Genomic DNA, 22,377 nt, shown 5'->3' with positions numbered 1-22,377 from the left:
TTAGCTGCAGACTCACATTAAAGTGTTCGTACAAACGTTCGCAGGAACCGTTAATTTTCAGGAGCAGGACAGCTAGCATTCAGACGCTTCAGCCCAAACCTTCAGGTGTGACCAGTGTTTGAATTCACAACTCATTTTAATCGTCTAAACAAACGTCTGGAGAGGATTCAATGCACCACAAGAACCACCACACATGTATTTCACTCTGATGACGTTTAGCATGAAGACAGAAAAAAAAGATAATCAGATTAAAACTCAGCACACAAATTCAGTGGGCAGAACTTTATGGTAAATATTTGTCAGATTTCATCATATTCATCATTCAGCGTGCGGCTCATGCCTCTTTCAACTAACGAGTAAATATACAACATTTCACCTTTTTTTGGACAGTTTGAAATGCAACAAGTGGATTTGCAGGTTCACACTAGGATTCGACCGATATGGCTTCTTTCTGGAGCACTGAGAGCCAATAATTAGAATAAATTTTTGGCCATTTTTAGGGCTTAAAAGCACCGAAATTCTAAATAAAATAATTTTATTCTTGTTGAGAAACAGCATTTCCATCATCTCTGCTGAAACTCGTGTTTACAGTTACTCAGAAAATGAGAATATCGGTCTAACCCTAGAACAGAGCTTATGAACAATGAGTCAATTCATCAGTGGAAAAGCATAAAAAGTGCCTCTGAAAGCTCAAACTGTGCACTCGAATAAAGCACAAAAACATCTTAAAAAGGCCGAACCATCAGCTCAGTGTTTAGCATCGTGATTTACTGGAAACAAGACGCTTTTTAAGTAATTTACTGTCAATGCTTATGACGTCAGAGCTGACGGTGTTACAGCCGAACATACGAGGTGTGAGATTTCAGTTTATGTGAACAGTCGCTGTAACGACTGCAGTCATTTGTCAGCGTGCACGAGGTTATCAAAACTACAAAAAGCACATTTCCCACAAGTCACACTCCTGGAAAACAAACCGTTACTGAATATTAAGATTGCACAAACAAATCTGGGCTTTGAGTGCACTTCATTAGTCGTGATTCTCTAATTAAGCTAAAAACTAAGCAGCAGGTAGTACACAGTGTGAGCTTCCAGACCGTAGCTGTAGTTCAGGATTCACTCTTTTCAATCCAGCAGCGTTAAATCAGAAGGTACTCCATAAAAATCATGACCAAAAGGAATTAGTAGACGTCTGAGACGACTGCTGCTATTAAAGCCCCACGGGGCCGGTTTGTTACTGTAATAGACATGAAAGTAGAGGGAGACTAAATGTCAACAATAAAATGAAAACACACCAAGCCAATAACGCAGTAAGGCCTTCAGAGGAAACAATGTCCACAATTCACACTGTAAAATTTCTCAACTCTCAGCCCACAATCATACAGTTTTCTGTCAGTGCAACTCAGGCGGCTTCGCCCACACATCCGCATCATCTCATAACACGCCGCGCGACTCCATCATAAATATCAACTCAACATATCTACAGTATAGACAAATGCAACATAAGGAAATGTAATACATGCAAGTCAAAAACAAAAGAAACAGTGATCGACGTCCTTAAATCATACTGACACACTCTGTGCTGTTTCACACGGTGACGCCTCCGTCTGAGCGAGCGAAGAAAATTAATTCACGCTCAGATTCGCCATCAAAGCACATCTGCAGCTTCGCGTTTTTAACCGTTTGAGGCGAGCGCAGAACGACGAGTCGCAATCTCTGATCAGAGGAGATCAGGACAGCCGAGTCCCGGGAAATGTTTACATCCTGAAACTGATTTCAGAATCACACAGATCCACCTTGGCTGGTGAAATCTCTCTGGTCCTGTTGTGACTGTTTGTTTTCTGCCATTTGTGACTCTATTAATAGTTGAAATCACGTTCCTCTGAGCTGCTTCTAACAGAGACATAGTGGCAGCCTGAACATTTCAAATGTGGGCGTCTAAATTGGTCGAATATGCCAACGCGAGCAACTACAAATATTCTTGCGTTTATTTTTTCCAGCAGGAAGAAACAAGCTGCAGCGTGGCTGATTATCGAGCAGCAGCTGTGTGATCCGGCCTCTTCGGCCTCGCTGAGGTTGAAATCCGGCTCTTAATCAAACTTAATATGGATTATTCAAAAGGAAACGGCCCAACTGTTCGCTTTAAGAACGTGTTGCTGCCTCTGAGCGTAAAATAAAACACTTCACTGATCGTCTCAGACCTCTTCAAATCTTTTAGGCTGCGTCTAATTCTTTCAACGACGACGGGTGTGTGGAGGTGTGAACGCAGGCGGGGTTTGAACTTTTCTCTCTGTCGCTTTTCACGCGAACAAAGTGAAACAGCACCAAAGAACCACGTGAAAAGGTTGAAAACCCGCTGAGTTCTTGTGAGTGCAGCCTTTCAGACGCAGGCGGCTGATGCGTCGTACGACCTGGTTTCTTATGAAGCACACTGAGGCCTTTAAATCCCTGTAAGGATCAGGCGATACTGGAAAAGACCTGCTGTTGTCCCACCATCATAAACCAGGTTTGCATCCAAATGTAGCACAAATTTTACCTGAAATTTCAGAAATTCTGCAAAAACAAGTGTGAATTTTCTGAGCGTCCACTGCTGTTTTGCTAATATTAGGAGTTGGTTCATCGAGGTAAACAGTAGGTGGCGGTAGTGCTCCGGTCAGGTGTCATTAAAACAGAAGAAGAGCTTTTCCACCTCGGCCAATCCTCGAAACCTTTTCATTTTCAGTATTTCCACTTTGCACAAATAGAAAATGTGCTTAGAAACCAGGTGCACGCTGCACATTTCCAGTCAGTTTCAGGTGTGTTTGAATGACATAAAGAGAGCTGAAGAGAGAAGTTCAAACCCTGGTTCCTCCACGGCGTGAAGCAGGTGTGAACATGGGATTCGGAAAGTCACAGAAATTCACCTCTAGTGACATCCTTAAATTAAACCCTTTAGTAGTCTCACATATGATCTTGTAGTGACGGAGACACGACAGATAAGAAGCTGTCCTTAAACTGGGATTACACACTGAATTTCCCAGTCAGGCAGGAAAAGTCTGCAGAGAGGGTCGTTAGCGAGAGGCTAGTTTTCCTCCACCATCCAGAGGTGACCTTAAATACCACGTTGCCCAATCAGCTGCAGCCTCTGCTTGTGCCTTGTGTTCGTGTGCTCTTCCATCGTGTGTTATTTAAAAGCTGCCCACTGTGATTTAAGAGCTTTAGAGCGAGGTTAAGAAAGTCCAACCGAGGTCGATTCAAAAAGGAGCAAAGCGTTAAAATCTGTTTTTTCTGCTCGCCTGAACGCTCCTTTGGCCTGACACGAACTGGGTCAACTAGTGTTTCAGTGGTTTCCTCGACGTGGCCGAGCGTTTCTGCAGCTTTACAGGACAGAAAAAGGCTTCTGTCAGACGTTCAGAGCACACAGGAGCTGAGGAGATGGAGGGTGTTGCTCACATTGTGTCATGTTCCTGTTTTTTTTATCCCAGTTAAGCGATGTGCAAGCATTTTCCATGAATTTCCTTCATCACGTCTTTGTCACAGGGCAGAAATGACCAGAACGAGGTGGAAAATGTCACAGAAAAAACGGCCAGAAAAGGTGGAAAAACAAAACAAAAACAGGGAAAGAAGAAGCGAGTGGAAGGAGGAAGCGATTATCAACCGCTGTGAGGACAGACGGAGGAAAGTTATGCATCCAGTTGTTTTCTATTTACCTGGAAAGAGAAGCTGCGGATGAAAAGTGCTCGAGAAGACGACAGACCTTTTTGGTTGAGCTAATACAGACAGTCGTATCTACAGTAGAAACACTCCCTCCGTCCAGACTCACACGTTTACTTATTTACATTTTCTCTAGTGTTCTTCTTCATTATTCTATCCGTGATCCAAGACTCTAAATGTACACAAAAGGCTCCTCATGCCGGGTCTGTCCTTGTCCCTCCTGACTCTTCCTCTGTGGTTATGGGGAGGAGGAAGGGTCGGATCAATAATGTTATTGGGCCAGTGATAAGAGGACGAGGGGAATGAAACTGAAGGCAGTCTTTGCTCGGCGGCATCATGTTTCCGGAAGCTGGTTGATGTCAGTCAAGTTGGTGTCGTTGAGGATGACTCTGATCCGGTCCAGAGAGTCGGCCTGACGTATTCGCTCCAGCTGCACCTGCAGACAGACGTGAACCAATCAGCTTCAAGGCTTGATGCCACTCGCTAAAATACGACTCAGTTTGCCCCGAGTTTTCCCTCTCAGGCTGCTGTACGAGCAAGCTGATTGGTGGAAACGACAGGCAAAGAATAAAACTTTAAATCTTTACTTTGATTTACAGTTCATTGATCTAGAACATATGAGCCTTTTAGGAGGAGCTCTTTGTAGTGAAGTATAATATTCATCCTTTATTAAGTGTCAAACCTCGATCAATGAAAAACTCAATCAATGAAAATGTGGTTCGATCGTATCATCTTATCATTTCCATATTTTATTAGACGACCATTAATTTGGAAAGTCTGATACCAGTTTCATAATAACGTGCTGCATTAATACAAATCTAAACGAACATGCAGTCAATGCAGCAGAAGCAGAGACTTCGTCCTCTTAATTCCACAATTTCTTCTTTGACTACATTACCCATGATGCAACCCCACAGAGATTCGGGTGAGTTATGCGAGCAGCGGCTACAAAACTCTGAGTTCACTTCTTTAACTCCACTCATCTTTAAACCTTCACAGCATCGAGCGTAAAGTTCAGTTTTATTCCAGTTCAGTCGCACGTCTTGACCTTTCGACGGCGCAGCTACGAGGACGTCAAGCTACCGGCTGCTCAGGCTGCAGACTTCATCTGACTGCCGACAGGAAACGAGCTGTCAGAGCATCAGAAGCGTTAAATTCCACCCAAAGACAGAGCAGTGCCCGTTCTACTGCAACCACTCACACGTGAAGAAATATGAATATATCTGAGTTTTGAACTGTTCGTTCGACAAAATAAGACATCTGAGGACGTCACCTTTGACATTTTATAGACTGAACGAGCTTTATGAAGTCTGGATTAATCAAAGTCAATCAGTGACGAACATGATCACTCTTCTACAACACTACACAGATCTCAGAAATCTTTAAAAGCGGGTCATGAACACATCGCTTGATTTTCCAGAACGTTCAGTCGTTTCCTAAAACTGCTCCTCAAACTTGCTTTTATTGGGGCCTTTTTTCAGCTGCAGATTAATCCTCATTTGGTGCTCCAGTGAGTATTTGGGGCAGCAGGCCGGTGTGTGTGTGACCGACTCTGCGGAGTGTGTGTTCATGGAGTTCAGCTGTGTGGCTCATTCATGTGTTTTAGCAGCTTTCAGACAACAATGCAGCTCGACGACACGTGAGGCCACGCAGACAAAACTTGAGATCTTCGTCAACAAATCTGCCGTTTTAACTTCTTCTACGTGATTCTGTCGGTGCTTTGGCGACGACTCCTTACCTGAAGGGTCTGAGAGAGTTTGACAAAGTCCTTCTGAACCTGCTCGCTGACATCCAGCTCCGTCTGCAGCCGCTGGGCTTTATCTCGCTCATCGAAGACCTGGCTCTCTAATGCAGCCTGCAGTGAACACACACACACACACACACACACACACACACACACACACACACAAATTCACTTAGAAAGGCTAAATGGAGCCACTAAATTGCGATAACATTACGGATGAAGTGAAATTAATATTTAACTGAAACACATTTACTGAATAATTTAAAGCGATGTACGAGGAGTTTAGTTTCTTCACAAGTGGCTTCAGATTCCCTGAGGTGCCGTAAAGTGTTTACATACTGTGCAGGTCAAAGATCTCCACGCTCAGCTTCATTTAGCAGATTTAAAGTAGGAAACATGACAAACTGAACCTCACGCTTGATTCACACTAAATGAGTCGTTTTGTGAGTGGGGTTTGGTGTGGGAGCTGAGTCTGACCTTTGCAGCGGTGAGCTCTTTGAGCTGCTGCTCCAGGCTGATCCTCAGGCCCTCCACCCTCTCCAGTGTCTCCGTCTTTGCCATCAGGCTGCTCTGCAACTATATGAACAACATGTTTAAGTAATATATATCAATAACGCACAAGTACTGCAAATAAGACATTTTACCAAGAGTTTACAACTGAAGGGATTGAGAGAGGGCAGCGTGACAAACATCTGGCTCTTTAGCTGCTAAATGCTCCACTTTGTTCACAAGCTAAAGGCTAACTTTGTTTAGCGGTGGCCTGCAGCAAGGACCACATGACGATTGGACAAAATGGACAGGTGCATCAGAGGAAGCTGAAGTGTGTGTAATTCTGTGGTAGAGTAAGCGGAGTCCGTACCTCTTCCTTCTCTGCTTTTATTCGCTCCAGCTCTGTCTTCAGACTGGAGAAGGACGCTGTGGGAAGGAGACACCATGAGAGGATGATACCGACAGTGTTCACCTGAATCTCAAAGCTTTTTATATCCTCTCAGGGATCATTACGCGGCCGCTGGAACAACAAAGCTGAGGTGAAGGCTGGTGTGAAACAGACAGGAAGTGATCTACATGGAAAAGCCTGAGAGCTAATAGATCGACTGAGCTTCCAGATCAGTGCTGAAATAAAACACAAACAACAATCAAACACTTAAAGGACACTTTGATTTTCTGAGAGCTCGGCTCATTGGTCGCTTTTAAAGTCCAGAGGAAGAGGAACCAAAGTCCCGTCTGTGTTTCCAGGGGATCTGTCAGGCGTGACGGTTCATGTTTTAGCATCCAAACTAAAGATGAAGCTTTCAGTAAAGTGAACGAAGTGATTTCTTCTTTATTTTTCAATTAAAAAACAGCAGAGGACTGTAAATGCTCTCTGACGGCTCCTTCTGCAACATGAAAAGCATCTCTATTTATATTTTATTCAGCTAAACTATGAAAGTATGATGGAAATATGTCCTGGAATTATTTATTATCTTATTTTTCACTACTTCCTGGCTGTTTTTAACGATAATTCCTGATAATATCAAATCAATGCAACCTGCAGCTAAGTGTCATAACATTGACAGACGGATTAAACAACTAAAAACTGTGAATTTTAGTTAATTTCTCTCTTCACTGCAGGTCTGACGTCGCTCTCTTTAAACGTTGTTTTTGACATTTCATGAGCTAAACGATCAATAAGTGTTGGCTGCAGCCCTGATTAAAACGTCAGATTAATGTCACACCAGACAGAAGCATTGACCAGAAACAGAGACGATTTGGACGCCGGTCAGGCGAGGCGACCAATCAGCTGAAGCTCGAGTGAGTGAAGTCCTTCCAGTAAATGACAAAACGCTTTAAAGGCTGTGAGTGAACACACACGTCTCACTGAGCTGCCAAACAGAGTTAAAACTTCACCACGATGAACAAATACCTTCATTTAACTTGCAGTGAAACATTCACATCATTCATTAATGCACATTTCAGCCGTTTCAGGGAAGTTCGAAAGACGTGAGGGGAAGCATGACGCTGCAGGTTCACTACGGTTATTAGTCTTACGGCTAACCAACACACACACACACACACACACACACACACACACACACACACACACACACGTAGAAGCAGTTAAAGTGGCTTTTCAAAGTGTTCGTCATACCTTCCAAGATGTCTGAATGACCAATGGAGAAGAAACAAAAGCAGAAACAGAAGAGAATGTAAAAGAGAAAAGTGCTGGAAAATCCCCACAGAAGCTCAGAGAGTTGAAGTTTTACTAAAAATGATGGGTTAGTCATCCGCCGAGCCTCACCTATCTCCTCCTTACAGCCCTCGATCTCCAGCTGCAGCGTGTCCTCCAGGTTCTCCTTCAGGCACTGCTCGGCCTGGATCTGCTCCTTCAGAAACAGGATCTCGGCCTTCAGCTTCTCCTCCATGTGGTCGGCAGACGTCCGTAACGCCACCAGGTCCTCACGCAAACGCAGCACCAGGCCGTGCAGCTCCTGAGGACATGAAACCACATCACAGGCGTCAAAGCGTGCAATTGTCTGACTTTCCTCCTCAAACACAGCTGGAAAATGTGATGTTGTATGCTGACGACACACACCTCTACATCCAAAACACCTTAACTAAGATAAGTATTTACATTAAACTGTAGAACACGCCTGCATTCGCTGTCTCAGTTTTAAAACCCCTGAAGGAAACCGGGTGGAGATAAAGAGGCAGAAAGTTGCTGCAGGCAGAGCGACTCACACGTCTGTAAGGTCGTGTTGTGCAGGTGTTTGACAAATTGATCACGCCATCTTTCTTTTGTTGCACTTACAGATCATGAATATTGTCATTGTTGACTCCAGCAGAATTCATCCTAAAGTCTCTTTCATGCTGTGGGCTCCACAGTCTGCACAGAGGAGCTCAGCCTTCGAGCTAACGGCCAGCTAACTGACTGTTTTCATGTTCATTTCTGCTGCGACAGGCTGTCACATGTGAAAAATGTCCAAACTTAATCACTGTTATCAGCAGAAATGATATGATCCTGTACTGAGATCGTTTTATCAGCCAGACCCAGTTTTCTCGTCTTAAAAACCTTTAATCTCATGGACGATGCTTGCGTAGCAATTAGCATAACATCATGCTTTACCAGTAACTTTCCACCAAGTAAGGTTAAGCTGTATAATCAGATGCTGAATACTGCTAATTATTCTTAAATACAATATTTCTCAGTGTACGCATGAATTATGTGGCCCCTTAAACTGTTTATATCTCTAAGTTACGCTGCAGCTGCAGTGACTCAGGTGCCCATTAGCTAACCCCATTTAGCAAATCCAGAGTCTGAAACTTACTAACAGCAACTAAGAAGTCAGGAGGGATTTCATGCACAAATGTTGGAACGATGCAAGGGTATCAGGTGAAGCCCAATCAGGTTGAGCTTCTCCCTCAGATTAGATTTCTGATATCTCGATACAGAAAATACAGATCTAAAAATACCAACAATTGTCAGTTCTGCTCCACCTCCACTTCAGCTCTAGGCCCAGAGCTGAGCTCAGCGAGAGGCCGAGAGTAACAGTGTGGGAGCAGATGTGTGTTTGAGGGAGGAGAGCGAACGGCTGCAACAACAAAAAAACAAAAAAGAACAGATAATAATCAGAAAACTGAAAATGTGCAGGGACATTACGCAGGAGCAGAGAGCTTCTGTTGGTTACACTGCAGGGATTATGTCTCTGTAATCTGGTGTCAGATTCCTCTCATCTGTGCAGCAGCAGCACCGCTCCGCTCTGCTCTGACAGCCTTTAAATGGAAAACAGGCGGCTGTTAAGTGACAAATGGAGCGCACCCAGAAGCATCTCCTCACATGAACCCAGACTGACGCAACGTGACGCCGGCATCAGGATGTGTGATAAACCTGTCCACGCTGCTTCAAGCTCTGATTCAAAGCTTTCGACGCGTCCTGAGCTTCACTGAAGAAGACCAGGAGAGGATGTAGAAAGCTACAAAAAGGCCAGTGAGTGGGCCAGCTGTGGAAAATCATCAAGTCCTGTGATTTTGTATTGAAGTATTTGAGTATTTTACTTGAATATCATTATGTAGAACTTTATGCTTCACTCTTCAGAGGGAAATATTTCACTTTGTGCTCCGCTACGTTTATTTTACAGCTTTAGTTAATTTAAATATTAAGATTTTACATACAAAGATCAGCATATTTTAAAGTTAAAGTGAAAGACGTGATGCATTGGTATTCATCAAACCAAGAAGTATATAAAGTCTTTAAATAATTAACATTTGCTGAGAACAAAGACTGTATTTTAACACATTAATGTGTTACTACTACTACCACTACTACTACTACTACTACTAATAATAATAATAATAATATTGATATGTACCAGATTTGAAGGCATGGCACCCGATCAGATTTGTATTTAATTAGTAAATAAATCTTGGTTCAGATATCAGATCATCAGATAAGACCAATCATTCAATGCTAGCTCTGCTGCTCGAGACTCTTTGGTCAGTTTGAAGGAGGCTTTGAGGCTCGACATCGAGCCGTCTGCTGACGCTCGTGCTGAGTCTGAACGATGCGACCTGAGCTTCACGTACTTCCACAGAACAGGGCATCTGGAAGTCCTCCTGCTGCTGCAGCTCAACGTGCAGCCGGTGTTTCCCTTGCAGGCTCTCGTTGTCCCTCTGCAGTCGGCTGAGCTCGTCCGCCACCTGCTCCCTCGACTTCACCAGCACCGCCTGCAACAAACACAATAAATCACTGCATCTCGTCGTGTGTCAGTGCGTCTCTGGTGGAAGCGGCGCCGTTTCGGCACACGGTGAGGAACGACTCAGCAGCCGGCGTCTACTTTTAGAGCCACGCTGCATCAGATTCTCCCTGCAGAGCCGCCGCTCGTGCTATGTGTAACGTTACGTTCACGACAGTATCGAGACCCATGTTTCTTTGGATCAAAGCCCCCTGCAGCCAGAGGAGCTGCTCACTCTTCTGTTATGACACACTCGCAGCTGCACATTCATTCCCATACCGAGGACGTTTCTGTCTCGCTCGCCTCTTCCTGTTTTTCCCTCACAATTTGGAAAACGATCCGCTCGAAAGAGTGAGCGCACTCACACGACTGGCTAATGCATGCGGGACTTTTCTCAGCGGTGGACGCTGCTGGACGAGCAACGTTTGGACATATTTAACTTCTTTTTTACGAGTAGAAAATCCTGCAGCCAAGAGCTCCAACGAGTCAGCGCATATTTGTGGCTGGGAGGAACACTGATGTTATGTAATGCTCCATTTTACTTCCAAAAAAACAGGGATTTTGTTCTTTTAGGTTTGAACTGGACCTGAAACGCTCGGCCCGTTGATCGATCAGTGGTCTGAGACAGTTTGTTACACTCTGTTTCTGAGCTTTAAGCGATGCATACAGCTTGTTTTGCGGTGATGTACAAATCTGTCATTTTTGTTGTGGTGGATGAGCAACCTTTGAACATGTTAAACGTCATTTTTACGAGCAGCGGTGGTGTCAGCACATGTCTGTGGTGGGGAGGAACAGTGACGTTGTTGCCTCAGAGGCACAAACAGGGAGTATCCAAGAGCTGCGATCCGGTTTGGAGGCACGTCCGAAAACCACGCCGGAGCCCGACGTCGAAACAAAAAACTCAAAGTCTTGCCAGCATTAACAGATTCTGACATTTGGAGGAACCGGAGATCCAAACACAGCTGGTGAGTGCTAGCGGTGCGGGGCTGATGGGAGAAAACGCTGCTCACCATCTGCTCCTGGGTGTTCCTCTTGGCGTCACTGAAGGCCTGCTGTAGTGTGCTGAGCAGCGTTTCTGACTCCTGGACTCTCTGCAAGAGGGCGGACACCTACGACACAGAAAACACCACTCAGACCAGAGAAAGGCCTCACAGGTCTTTAGAGACAGAAACACTGGATGCACATTATGCAAATAATACTTGTGCGTTAAGCTTCTCATTTTATGTCATAAACCACAAAGATGGTGCACTTAAAATGAATCACAGAGCTGCATCATCTTTTATTCCTGAATAAGGAGGCATTAAAAGCCAGAAGAGGTCTGAAAAAGCAACTCGTCACATTAATTCTGCTGGCAAAAACTCTGAATTTGAGAGCACGTGCATGAAAGAACAGCCCGATATGAAAGGCCGATACTACAGCTCGGGAAACACTCTGACCAGCAGACGCACAGACTGCTGGCTTCCTCTTTCCAGCAGGTTCACAGCGCTGCTACCAGCTCTGCTACCCTCGAGGTGTGCTTACTTTAAGATCCGTGAGAAGGAATGCAAAAGGAAAATGTAGTTTGTCCTGTGACGCCTCGTGTTGTGTAAGGAGAGAGGGATGATGGAAGCGGACGTGTACAGGAGACAGATGTTTTAACTGTGATCTGATTTTATGCGTTGTTGTTGCGTGTGTTGTTTTCTGTGTGGACTGCGTGACATGAACGTCAGCAGCGAGGTTACTTTGTGTGCAGCAGCTCAAAGCAGAGACGTCTGAGGGGACGCACACCTGCTGCTTTCAGGTGGCTGTAAGTGGAGGAACTCAGCCAAAAGGAAGCGCCTTCATGCAGCATAAGTGCCACATGTTCGGAGCTGAAACTCATCGATCAGTCAAAACAGATGTGATAGTTGAAGGATGGTTTAAAGGTTATTTTTCAGGCAAAAATCCTCTGCTTTTAGCTTCTCAAATGTGAGGATTTGCTGCTTTCCATCATCATAAACGACACCTCAGTGAGTCTTCGCTGGTGCAAAAGGCTGCAGAAACTGTAGTTCCTCAAATGGCCACTTGAGGTTGACTCCAAAAGTGAGTCAATCCCCACATTAAAATGTTCAGCAGAAACAAACATGTTCACAGATATCTGAGCAGAACAGAATGATGTACTTTCCCTCTTTACAGTCATTCATGTGTTCACTGCGTCCAAACCTTAGCAGCCGTTTCCTCGTTGCCGGTTTTGACTGAATCTTCCAAACTCTGTTTCTCGGTCATCGTCCTCTCCAGCTGATCGTTGGCCTGACGCAGCATCACCTGCAGTTTCTTCACCTGGAAGACAGCGTGACGGAGGATCCCTCCAATGAAAACCTCTGTGGTTTGACATTCCTGCAGCATAAAGGTGACAAAGCGACAGCGGGGACACAAACCTGATCTCGCGTCTCGGCCTCTTGTCCTTGGATGGCCTGCAGCTGCTTCTCGTAGTTGGAGCACATGTCACAGCGTCGGCCGAGCTTCCTGCCAGCGTTCTTCACCTGACGGCCCACAAGAAAACCACCAAACACTTAATGACATCTATCAGACACACAGAGCAGCGACTTCAGAGAGACACCGTGCTGAATAAAGAGCAGTGAAGCTGCTCTGTTAAAACCTCTTGCTGCAGCAGGTTCCACTCGCTGTCGCTGACCAGCCTGTAGCCGGCGGGCGGCAGGAAGGCGGTGTCGGGGGCGTGAGAGATGCTGGACAGCAGCGACGCCGTCTCCTCCTGCTCGGGCGTCATGGCCTTGATGGCCTTCTCCTGGTCCTTAGTCAGCAGGAAATGACTCGCCGTCAACTTGATGGAGCTGAGGGACGAAGTTTCTCCAAAGCTACTGTCCGTCGCCCCACAGTCGGCCCCCACCAGGGGGCCAAAGTCCGACTCGTCCAAGTGGCTGGCCGACTTGGCTTTGTGGTTGTGTCCGCCGAGTCCCTGCTGGACCGACAGCGAGGAGCCGAGGCTGTCTGTGGACTGAACCCGCCGCAGGTTCTCCTTGTAGGGGTCCATGGGGCCCCCGGCCACCACCTCAGTGTCTAAGGAGTGCATGGAGCCGTGGCCACTGTGGTTGGCATGAGGCTGAAAGAGAGGCGGCAAATGAGCGTCAGGAGAAAACCTCAGAGGGGTTTTATTTCTAGACTCAAGACTAAACACACGACATGGAAAACACTACTTTAACATCAAAACGAGCTCAGTTTAATGGACGTCTGGGACGGAAACCATGAGGGAAACTTGACTGTGGACCTGCTAAAAAAACAATCATAGAACAGACAGACTGTCGATCATTCAGACATGTAATGCAGCATCAAACTGCAGGTCAAACGACAACCTACTGCGACCAGCGGCAACTAATTTAAGGTTAAAATCCAGCTTAATCTGTCTGTCCGTCTCGATGCAAACAGAAGATCAGAAGTCTCAGCAAACACAGATTTTACAGGTAACTGGAGATCTGAAACATTATTTTGATATTAAGTGACTTCAGACTTTCTGCTTCAGCTCATTGAACAACAGGAAAAAATCTGCTGCTGTAAAAACAAAACACAGAAAGCAGCTCGGAGCAGCGTCGGCTTGTAGCTGCTGGAAACACTTTTCCAAGGACAGACGTGTCGTGTTGCCTGTTTGAAGATCACGTTACTCAAAGGGAATTCAATATGACGTAAGATGATAATAGCCTGCTCTGTAGTCTCTGAGGACGTATCGCGTTACGTGATGCTCGTACCTCCTCGACGCTCAGCCCGAGGAATAAATCCTCCAAAGGCTCGGTGGCGTCTCCCACCTCCTCCTCCTGCAGCTCCTTCACTTGGCTCAGCCGCTCCTTCTCGTCCTCCTCCTTAGATGGAGAAAAGGAAAAAGGTTTAATCAGAATTTTGTTCATTGTTCCACCTAAATTTACTCAGATTTACGCAAAGTGGCCACATTATTAGGTACACCTGAAAAATCAGCCATATATTCTACCTTTACATGTTAATTAATGTAATTATATGTTCATTATTGAGGTTGTAGTTTGCATTGGTGTTGGGACTGGACTGTTTCACACCACCAAACCCAGTTACTAACATGACCCTGGGGAGGCAAACCCCCCCTTCATGTCAGGAGGGCGGTTAGGTGGGTTCTGGTTCTGGTTGAAAATCATCCCTTCACATGTAACTTTGTGTGTCCAATCAAAGTGACAACATGACTTAATCCACATGACTTTAAATTAATTTGAAATACATAGACAGGACAGTATACTGGTGTTTTTGTATAATATTAAGGTTATGGTTCAGTGTATTTTCAGTGCAGCAGGGAAAACAAAAAAATGTAGAAAACAATACTTTTGTCATTTATTAAGGCACAGAAAATTACACAATCGTCCGTGATGATCCACTGAAAGACTGCTGATATTCACTGAGCTGGGCAGCTGTGGTAAAGCAGGCATCCACTCATCAGAAGGTCGGCGGGTCGAGACCCGGCCTCAGTAGTCTACGTGTCAAAGCATCCTTGGTCTCGATGCGTGAGTGTGTGTGAACAGTTAAAAGCTTATAATGAGCAGGTGGCAGACTTGTGCAGACCTTTTAGCTGGTGCTTCAGCTGACACACGTCTAAAATTTCCAAATAAAGTCAATACAGAATAACATCCGTCCACGTCACCACCCACCCAAACTGTCCCGCACGGATGTCCAGGAAAAGACTCACATCCATGCAGCCAACTGACGACTAACGAAGCCGCCTCGCTCTCGGACACGGTGAGGTGAAGCGCTGTAACACTAACGTCTGTGTGCGTACCTGGTCTTTCTTCTTCATCTCCTCCACCTGGCGGAGCTGCTCCGACGACAGCACGCTCTCTATCCTCTGCATGTCCCTCATGAGGAGGCGCTGGGACTCCAGGAACTGGTCGTTGGCCCTCTGCCATGTGTGTTTCAGCTGGTTGTGCTGCTGCCGCTCCAACTCCAGCTTGTGACAGACTGAGACAGCGAACAGCAGCGAGAGAGAGAGAGAGAGGAGAGATTGACACTGACGGAAAAGGCTTCACGCCGCCGCATCAAATGCATCTGCAGTGTGGAATCGTCAAGCTGTGCAGCAGCTTCGAGCGCAGCTGTACGCATGTAAGAGTTTTCCAGGTCATCTCTTGAGTTGCCAGTTTTTATCTGACACTTCAGACAGCAGCGATGTAGGTGAGATAAGTGTGTCTGCACAGAGCGGGTGTAGACAGCCGCCTACGTTTAAAGTGTTTCTGTCTGGAGTTACGTCCACATGACAAAGACTCTGCCAGTCATCCCTCTGACAGCTCCGCCTGCATCCAGCCTGCCATAATTTCTACTAATCACAGGACTTTCACATAAAGAATAATGATAAGTACCATCGTGCAGCTCTTTGCGTAGTTTCTCTGCGTCCTCCTGCAGAACGGACTTCTGAGTGTTCAACACGGCCACGTACATCTCCAGGTCTGTGCGACACGACTTCTCCGCCTCCAGAACGTGATTCAGCTCCTTAACCTGCAAAAAAACACGAAACTCTCAAACTTAAAATTCATTTCTGAAACTTCTGGGGCAGCAGAACAAGCTGTAAACAACACTGACCTATAAAGTCACCTATCTATTGTATGAGTCCAGCATTCAGCCTCCCTACAGCTCCGCTTTGGTCTCCACCTACTCGAGGGAAACTTCTGGCTCAGCTCGTCGCTGACTGTGTGTGCAGGCAGCCTAAAATGTTTTTATCAAAGCTTTTTCATTAAAATCGCTGCCTGCTGCAGCTGGAAACAAAGCTGAGGAGAGCCTGAAGCGAAACAGTGAAGCTGTGGGCTGTAAGACCAAAACAACGAGCTGAAACACACTAAAACTACAATGACGAGGTCAAGCCACAACCTCTGCTGACGCTTTTCACGCCTACACGTGGCTGTTAAATGTGTGCTTGTGACTCTGAAATAGATTTTAAGTTCAGTATAACTTTAGCAAACATACTTTCTAAGGCCTTTTTATCATTACAACAATTACAATGAATAAAGTCAATAAAATCTTATTAACTCAACACTCGTTTTAGCTAAAACTCGTTACTGTGGACGTTCAATCGCCCTTCAGCTGATGAAGACAGGCCAACATCACCACCTACAGCAGGCAACAAGAAGCACTTAAGACCTTTGTAAATTACATGTTTTGAGTAGAAAGAACAAATGCACCTCTTTGTGAATCTCTGAAGCAGCATAAGAGCTTTTTATTCTAATATACTGACACATTTTCAGATCCAGTTTATTACAAAGGGCAGGTTAACATCGTGTCCAGCCATCATCATCATCGTCATCGTCAGAGCTGGACCACTGACTGAGTGCTGACTGACCTTTGAGGCCTCCAGCTCCTTCACCCTGTCCTCGGCTGTGCTCAGCTGGGCCTTCAGGGCTGCGATCTCGTGCTCCATCGGCATCACCACCGAGCGCAGCTTCTCTGCGTCCTCCTGGGCCTGCAAAGGTTTACACCCCCCATTTAAAATTCACACTACAGAGGTTTATTCTGGTCTTTGAGGAGAAGTATTATTCCATCTTTACAGGAAAATAAATACATCAAAAGAGTGACTTCACCAGAGTTTCACTGTTTCACACCTGCACCTGTAAACACCCTCAGCGGTGATGTCACAGGGTCCTGGAGTACACCTGTGACATCACTGCTGCAAGGTGAGAAGTTAAACCACCAGAGGACACCAAAAACAAGGTTTCGACTTCGACTCCTGAGTCATCTCTTTGTTTCTGTCAGCTCTGTCAGAAACTCCGTTTGAGTGTCTCTATTTTAAAACCTTTAAGGTAAAACATCAACATATTTTCCGTTACTCATCCTGAGCAGTGCGCCTGTAAAGTCCCGCAGCAGAGACAGAAAATCAAACCTACTTTCTTCATCTCGTCCTCCAGGTTCTCCTCCTCCTGGCCCTCGGTGAGGCGGCGTCTCAGCTCGCCCACTTCTCTCTCCATGGCCTCCCGGTACTGGTTCCACTGGGCTCGCTCCTGCTCCAGACGCTGGTGGAACTGGACCTCATACTCACACACAGTTTCTGAGGGAGGAGAACAAATCACTCATTAAACCTCAGAAACGTGGTGCTGCTGGAGCATCGATTCCATCTGAAAATGCTTCATTTCGCTTGTGTTATTGGTGGTTCTTCCACTACTTTACTGCTGTGTCACCGCCTTCTTCCTCCACTCAGACACTTCTCTGCTCTCTTCGTGCCACGTCAAACCAAACGTTTGGTTATCTCTCCCTCCTCCTCTCAGCCTCTGCCTTCCTCATTCACCCAAACACAGACCAGCTCGTCCCGTCCACTCGAATTTGATGAAAACACGTTAAAATGAGAAATACAACGCTGCGAAATTCACACCAGTGAACAGATTTGATGATCACATCAGCCTCACCTGTCTGTCTGTCTGTCTGTCTGTCTGTCTGTCTGTCTGTCTGTCTGTCTGTCTGTCTGTCTCACTTCATTAACCACACTGAGAGCCAATCAGAGCACAGAGCATGTCCACATCCACCAAAAGAGGCTTGTGGTGAGTGCTGATTGGCTGCGTGCTGCTGCTTCGTGTTGCGCCACCGTCTTTAAGGCGTCTCGTTGTCTCGATTCCGTACATTTTATCCTTTTATAAGTTTCAAAACATCTCAGCAAAGGACCAGGGTTGAAAGTTAGCCGGCTGGCTAACACTGGCAGGTTTACAGGAATGGTTCAGAGCAGGAAGTAGACGTTATGGTTCATTTTGAACACTTTGATTTTCCGCAGCTCAGTTACGATATGCTTAATAACGTGTTCTTTGTGAAATGTTACTGTACGATTCGGGAGGGTTTCACCACACTGCTGGTGTAAGAGCAGCTCAGCTTACCTTTCATGATGGCCTGCAGCGACGCCACCTCCTCCTGCCACTGGCTGCGGACCTGGTCGATGGCTTCCTGCTTGGTGTTTTCTGACACGGTGGCCACGGCTTTGATGGTCTCTATCTCAGACTGGGCCTGAGCCAGCTGGTCCTGGACGGAGCTCAGCTCGACCTGGGCGCCCTCCAGCGCCACGGTCTGCCTCTTCAGCTCCTCTGGGGGGGGGCGAGTTGGAGCAAAGATGGCATGATCGATGGAGGTGGAGGCAAACGTGTAAGAGCAGAAAGGAGGGGAAGGGATTGTGTTATTGTTTATGTTTAGACGTGCATTATGAGAGACCTCCCTCCTCATCAAACCTTGTTACCGCACATATCTGAGCTCTCAAGTTAATTATTTATCCAGCAAAGGAAGCTACAGTATGAGCCTTTCTCGTGAGCTCGCATGGTTATGGGATCCATACCTTCCTTGGTCATGTAGAGGTCTTTGAACTTGGCTCGTTTCTGGTTGAACTCGGCCTCCAGCTGCTGCTTGAGTTTGATAAACTCGGCCCTCTCCTGCTCCAGAGCTGCCACTCGCTGCTGGAGCACCTCTGGATGATGGAGGGAAAAAAACAAACACACAGGGCTGCGATCAATCAGCCGCTGAGCTTAAAAACAGAGCTTCAAATTAAAAGAAGAAATCCAACTTTCCTTCACGGTAACTTTCAAAATAACAATAATCAACATGCGTTCGCTGCTGTTCTTTCTCTTCCATGAAAGAAAACTTAACATCTGTGAGTATTAGACGACTTTTGGGACAAAGGATGTCAGATTGGATGCTGGGAAATTGACATTTTACAGACCAACCAATTACTGAAGAAGAAAAACAATCACAGGATAAATCAATCATGGAAATAACCGTTATGTGCAGCTCTAATTTTAACAGTTACTAAAGGGTGCTTATTAAATCAGTTGACCTCACAGGGGTCTCGAACCCCCGCAGGCTTCAAACGAGAGCATCAAACTGTACTAACCAAGTTAAAGTGAAACCCTCTGCCTGCCAGGCTGACATCACATTACAGCGTCACATTCACCGTTACTGATAGTTTTTAACGTGTTCTTGGACACAAAAATCCCTCCGAAGCACCAAAAGTCAGTGAAATAATAATGCTGTGTTATATTTTTGAGGTCTTCAGAAGCTAAAACAGAAGAAATTAATATAAAGTAAGTGGACAGCAACACTTGATGCCCCGTAACAAAGACAATAAAGAAAACGAGCACATGAATGATACTATTACAACATATGACAATTTCCCCGCTGTGGGATCAATAAAGTCTTATCTTATCTTACATAAACACTTAAAACAATACAGGAATGAGCAGACGAGCACAGATAATTCAGTAGTTATCCTTTATCATTTAAGCAAACTGCTGCTTTTCTGAGTGTTCAGTCATTTTTGAAGTACTTTGATTTTCCATTCAGGCACGTTCTCTGTCAAATCCAGACTTTTCGGGACTTTGGGGACCAGCTAGTCACACATCATCCTTTGCTGTTATCAAAGCACATCAGGTGACTCATTAAACGCTTTCAGACATAAAACTCAGCATAAAACAAGACTTTTTAATCTACGTCAAACATTTTTTCCTTTTATTAATCCGAAACCTAAACTGAACAAAAGTCTTCCTAACTGAAGTCACAGCGTTTTCCTGCTGCTTCCAGCTTATCTATTTCCTTTCTTATTCATAACCAGCGGACCGAGCAGAGACACGATGATGTCCTCAATCACAGACAGACAAATGGAAACATTGACCAGGACGAGCAGCAGGGCGGCTCAGCTGCACCGCGATCATGTGACGGCTGAGCAAACTCCACGGCACAAATTCCATCAGTACACGAGCTCGACGTATATTCATGTGGGTTCTGGGTGGATTTAGCTTACGGGACGTTAAGCCCTGCTGTACTGTCGCAACTTTAACTCAAAGCAGAGGGCGCTTCGCTGCTGTGGTTTTAATATAATGGCTAACCAAACAAACGTTTGTGGACTTGTCATCCTGTCTGCGTCGCTGTGAATGACTTAGTCATTCAGCTCAGGAATGCACAAAGATCACATGAATGTCTATTCAAACAAAGCCAGTAATTAACCGAGAGACAGCAGCAGTTCACTCAAGCTGCAAATATGGATGAAGCTCAGTCTCACTGCACCGTCCAGCAGGCACACGGATGCCGCAACATCTAGAACCAGCGATGAAGATACCAAGTAAAAGTCGCCTGGGGACAAAAAAGTACACAAGGCTTGTACGTTACACATGTAGACACTGTGGTGGAAATACTGTCTGCCACTGAGCATTTGTAGTACTAAAGGTGTGCACAGCAAACTATGCAAAGCCTGACACTCGCTGCATCATCACCTCATAAAAAAGCCAAATGTTTTACTATTTTAAGGTTAGTACACAGGCATATACTAATATGATAAACAGGAAAACTAATGAAATGAAAGATAAAAGGAACAAACAGAGAAGAGTCCCAAACCATCCACACAGAAACCCTGTGGTCATCTTTACATCAGACACCTTCACATACGACGTGAGATTTAATCAAATCAGCTGCTGTCTTAAAAGCAGCTCCTGCCTCGTCCTATAGAGCGTTTCCAGATGCAATAAACGCCTCTAAAAACAAAGAAAAAAATCGATCTTTACAGCTGAATAATCAAAAGTATCCCGATAATAACCTTAATTGCATTACACTAAAACCATTACAGCACACTCCATTTCCAAATATTGATTAAAATCCATTTTCCATTTACCATGTCTTTCTATATTTAAGTGAGAGGTGTCACCGTAAGGTCTTACAGGACACGCTGGAGGTCAGGTACCTTAGGCTTGTCGAAGTTTATATCATTATACTCTGATTGCACTCTCTGTACCACAAATCAAACTTCACATCGACTCTGCTGGATAGGGATCGATCCAATGATCAAATGGAGGAATTGTACATGGCATGAAAATGTTTTGCGACCTCTGAAACAAAGAAAGCGTGAGTGCCAGAGGCTCCATGATGCTGGTCGAAGTCCTGAAGAAACCGCCACTAAATCACATTATTTTGTGGTTCTCTGATGTTTCCACAGCAGCGAAACTGCACAATGGAAACGGGATCTTACTTTAGCCCCAGTGATGCAGATGGAGGCATTTTCGCTGCTGGAGCACTGAATGTAATGTGATTAGTGTGCTAAATGAAACCTATGATCACAATAATAATTCTTAGATATTTATAATAACCTCCAACTACGCTCACAGCCAGCAGAACATCAAAGGCTGCTTATATCAACTATATTTATGGGTACAATTATTAGCAGTGACTGACCATAAATTGTTATCTGACAGGTGTGACTGGTGCAAAATAAAAGTGCAAGATTAAATTTGCTCCCACTTAAAGCTACAGCACACACTCCCTGCAGGACCCCAGGATGGCCCCCGGACCACTGCTTGGGAACCAGAGGGAGAAACCTCCTGCAGGATCAGCCTCCTGTATTATGGTCCAACCCCCCGAGTGTGCGGGCCATACACAGCACATTGTAAGGGACTGATAAGATCCATATGATCCATGTTATAAAGGCTGACGAGGCTGGGCCGGGCTAGCAGAGGCCAGTGCCGACCTTTAGATCAAATCAGTCAGACTAGCTCAAGCTAGCTAACCAGCTAGGCTGCAGAAGCTAAAGAGAAGACAACGTTAGCTTGGCTGTGTTAGGATGCACTAGCACACAGCTGTTATTCAGCAATATAAAGCCTTAGTAACTTCCTGCAAATTAGCTTAAGTCGACGTTCGTAAATGCATCAACTGCGTAGTGTTAAATGTTCAATATAAGCCAGTGACAGCCAGTGACACGTCGCCCTGATGATGCTAACTTGCTAATGTTGTCAAGGATGCAGAGGCCGCTGGCTTCGGTGCTCCCAGCCCTCAATACTCCCACCACAAAACACCACAAACACAAGATATTTACCGTCATGTTGGGACGACAGAGGAGGTCCCGAGGCCTGCTCGGCCATGGTTTCCTGAGGGGGACTTGAGGCAATTACCAGGGAAGTGGGATAAGCGCTAGGAGCGTCCAAGAAAACAGGCTAACATCACAACTAGTGTTAAGCTAGCGAGAGGAGAGAGCATGGTTTCCGCTTGAACTTTCAAATTAAAATAAAAGCTTCTACTCGATTACGCCAGTTTTTAGCCATGACATGTGCGGATATAAAAAATAACAGCGTAACAGAAAAGTAAACGAATAATCGTTTGAAAGTTAGTGCTAAAATTGCATGGACAAGTCCTACTAATTTACCATTTTGAGCAAATGTGTAAAAAGCAAACTGCCTGTTTCCTGTATCACATCCACTAAATATGGCTAACTTGGATGATTCCGGTGGCGCCTTTCAAAATAAATGTAATGTACGC

At 45.3% G+C, this 22,377-nt stretch overlaps 1 protein-coding gene across 1 annotated transcript; it reads right to left on the bottom strand.

Moving 5' to 3' along the window:
* Nucleotides 1-3,779: 3,779 nt before the first annotated feature.
* On the bottom strand, nucleotides 3,780-22,096 carry rabep1 (rabaptin, RAB GTPase binding effector protein 1). Its single transcript, XM_070983649.1, has 18 exons — nucleotides 21,938-22,096; nucleotides 18,422-18,550; nucleotides 17,973-18,176; nucleotides 16,998-17,158; nucleotides 16,457-16,576; nucleotides 15,483-15,618; nucleotides 14,909-15,087; nucleotides 13,863-13,973; nucleotides 12,761-13,222; nucleotides 12,540-12,644; nucleotides 12,325-12,441; nucleotides 11,154-11,252; nucleotides 9,995-10,135; nucleotides 7,713-7,902; nucleotides 6,294-6,349; nucleotides 5,912-6,010; nucleotides 5,429-5,545; nucleotides 3,780-4,126 (listed from the first exon to the last, which is right to left on the bottom strand). Exons 1-18 carry the CDS (start codon nucleotides 21,981-21,983, stop codon nucleotides 4,025-4,027), a joined length of 2,574 nt encoding a protein of 857 aa, XP_070839750.1. The 5' UTR covers nucleotides 21,984-22,096; the 3' UTR covers nucleotides 3,780-4,024.
* Nucleotides 22,097-22,377: the final 281 nt, after the last annotated feature.

Source organism: Chaetodon trifascialis, chromosome 16 (genome assembly GCF_039877785.1).
Source record: "Chaetodon trifascialis isolate fChaTrf1 chromosome 16, fChaTrf1.hap1, whole genome shotgun sequence".
NCBI lineage: Eukaryota > Metazoa > Chordata > Actinopteri > Chaetodontiformes > Chaetodontidae > Chaetodon > Chaetodon trifascialis.
The sequence above is the reverse complement of the archived record's forward strand: the minus strand, read 5'-3'. Positions and strand labels throughout refer to the sequence as shown.

Excerpts from the sequence above, each read along its gene's own strand:
- rabep1 (XM_070983649.1), bottom strand. The coding sequence starts at position 21,983 with ATGGCCGAGCAGGCCTCGGGACCTCCTCTGTCGTCCCAACATGACG. Across the intron at positions 13,974-14,908 it reads AGATGAAGAAGAAAGACCAG|GAGGAGGACGAGAAGGAGCG; the intron begins GTACGCACACAG and ends TCTCCATCTAAG. Across the intron at positions 5,546-5,911 it reads AAGAGCTCACCGCTGCAAAG|GCTGCATTAGAGAGCCAGGT; the intron begins GTCAGACTCAGC and ends TGTTCACTGCAG.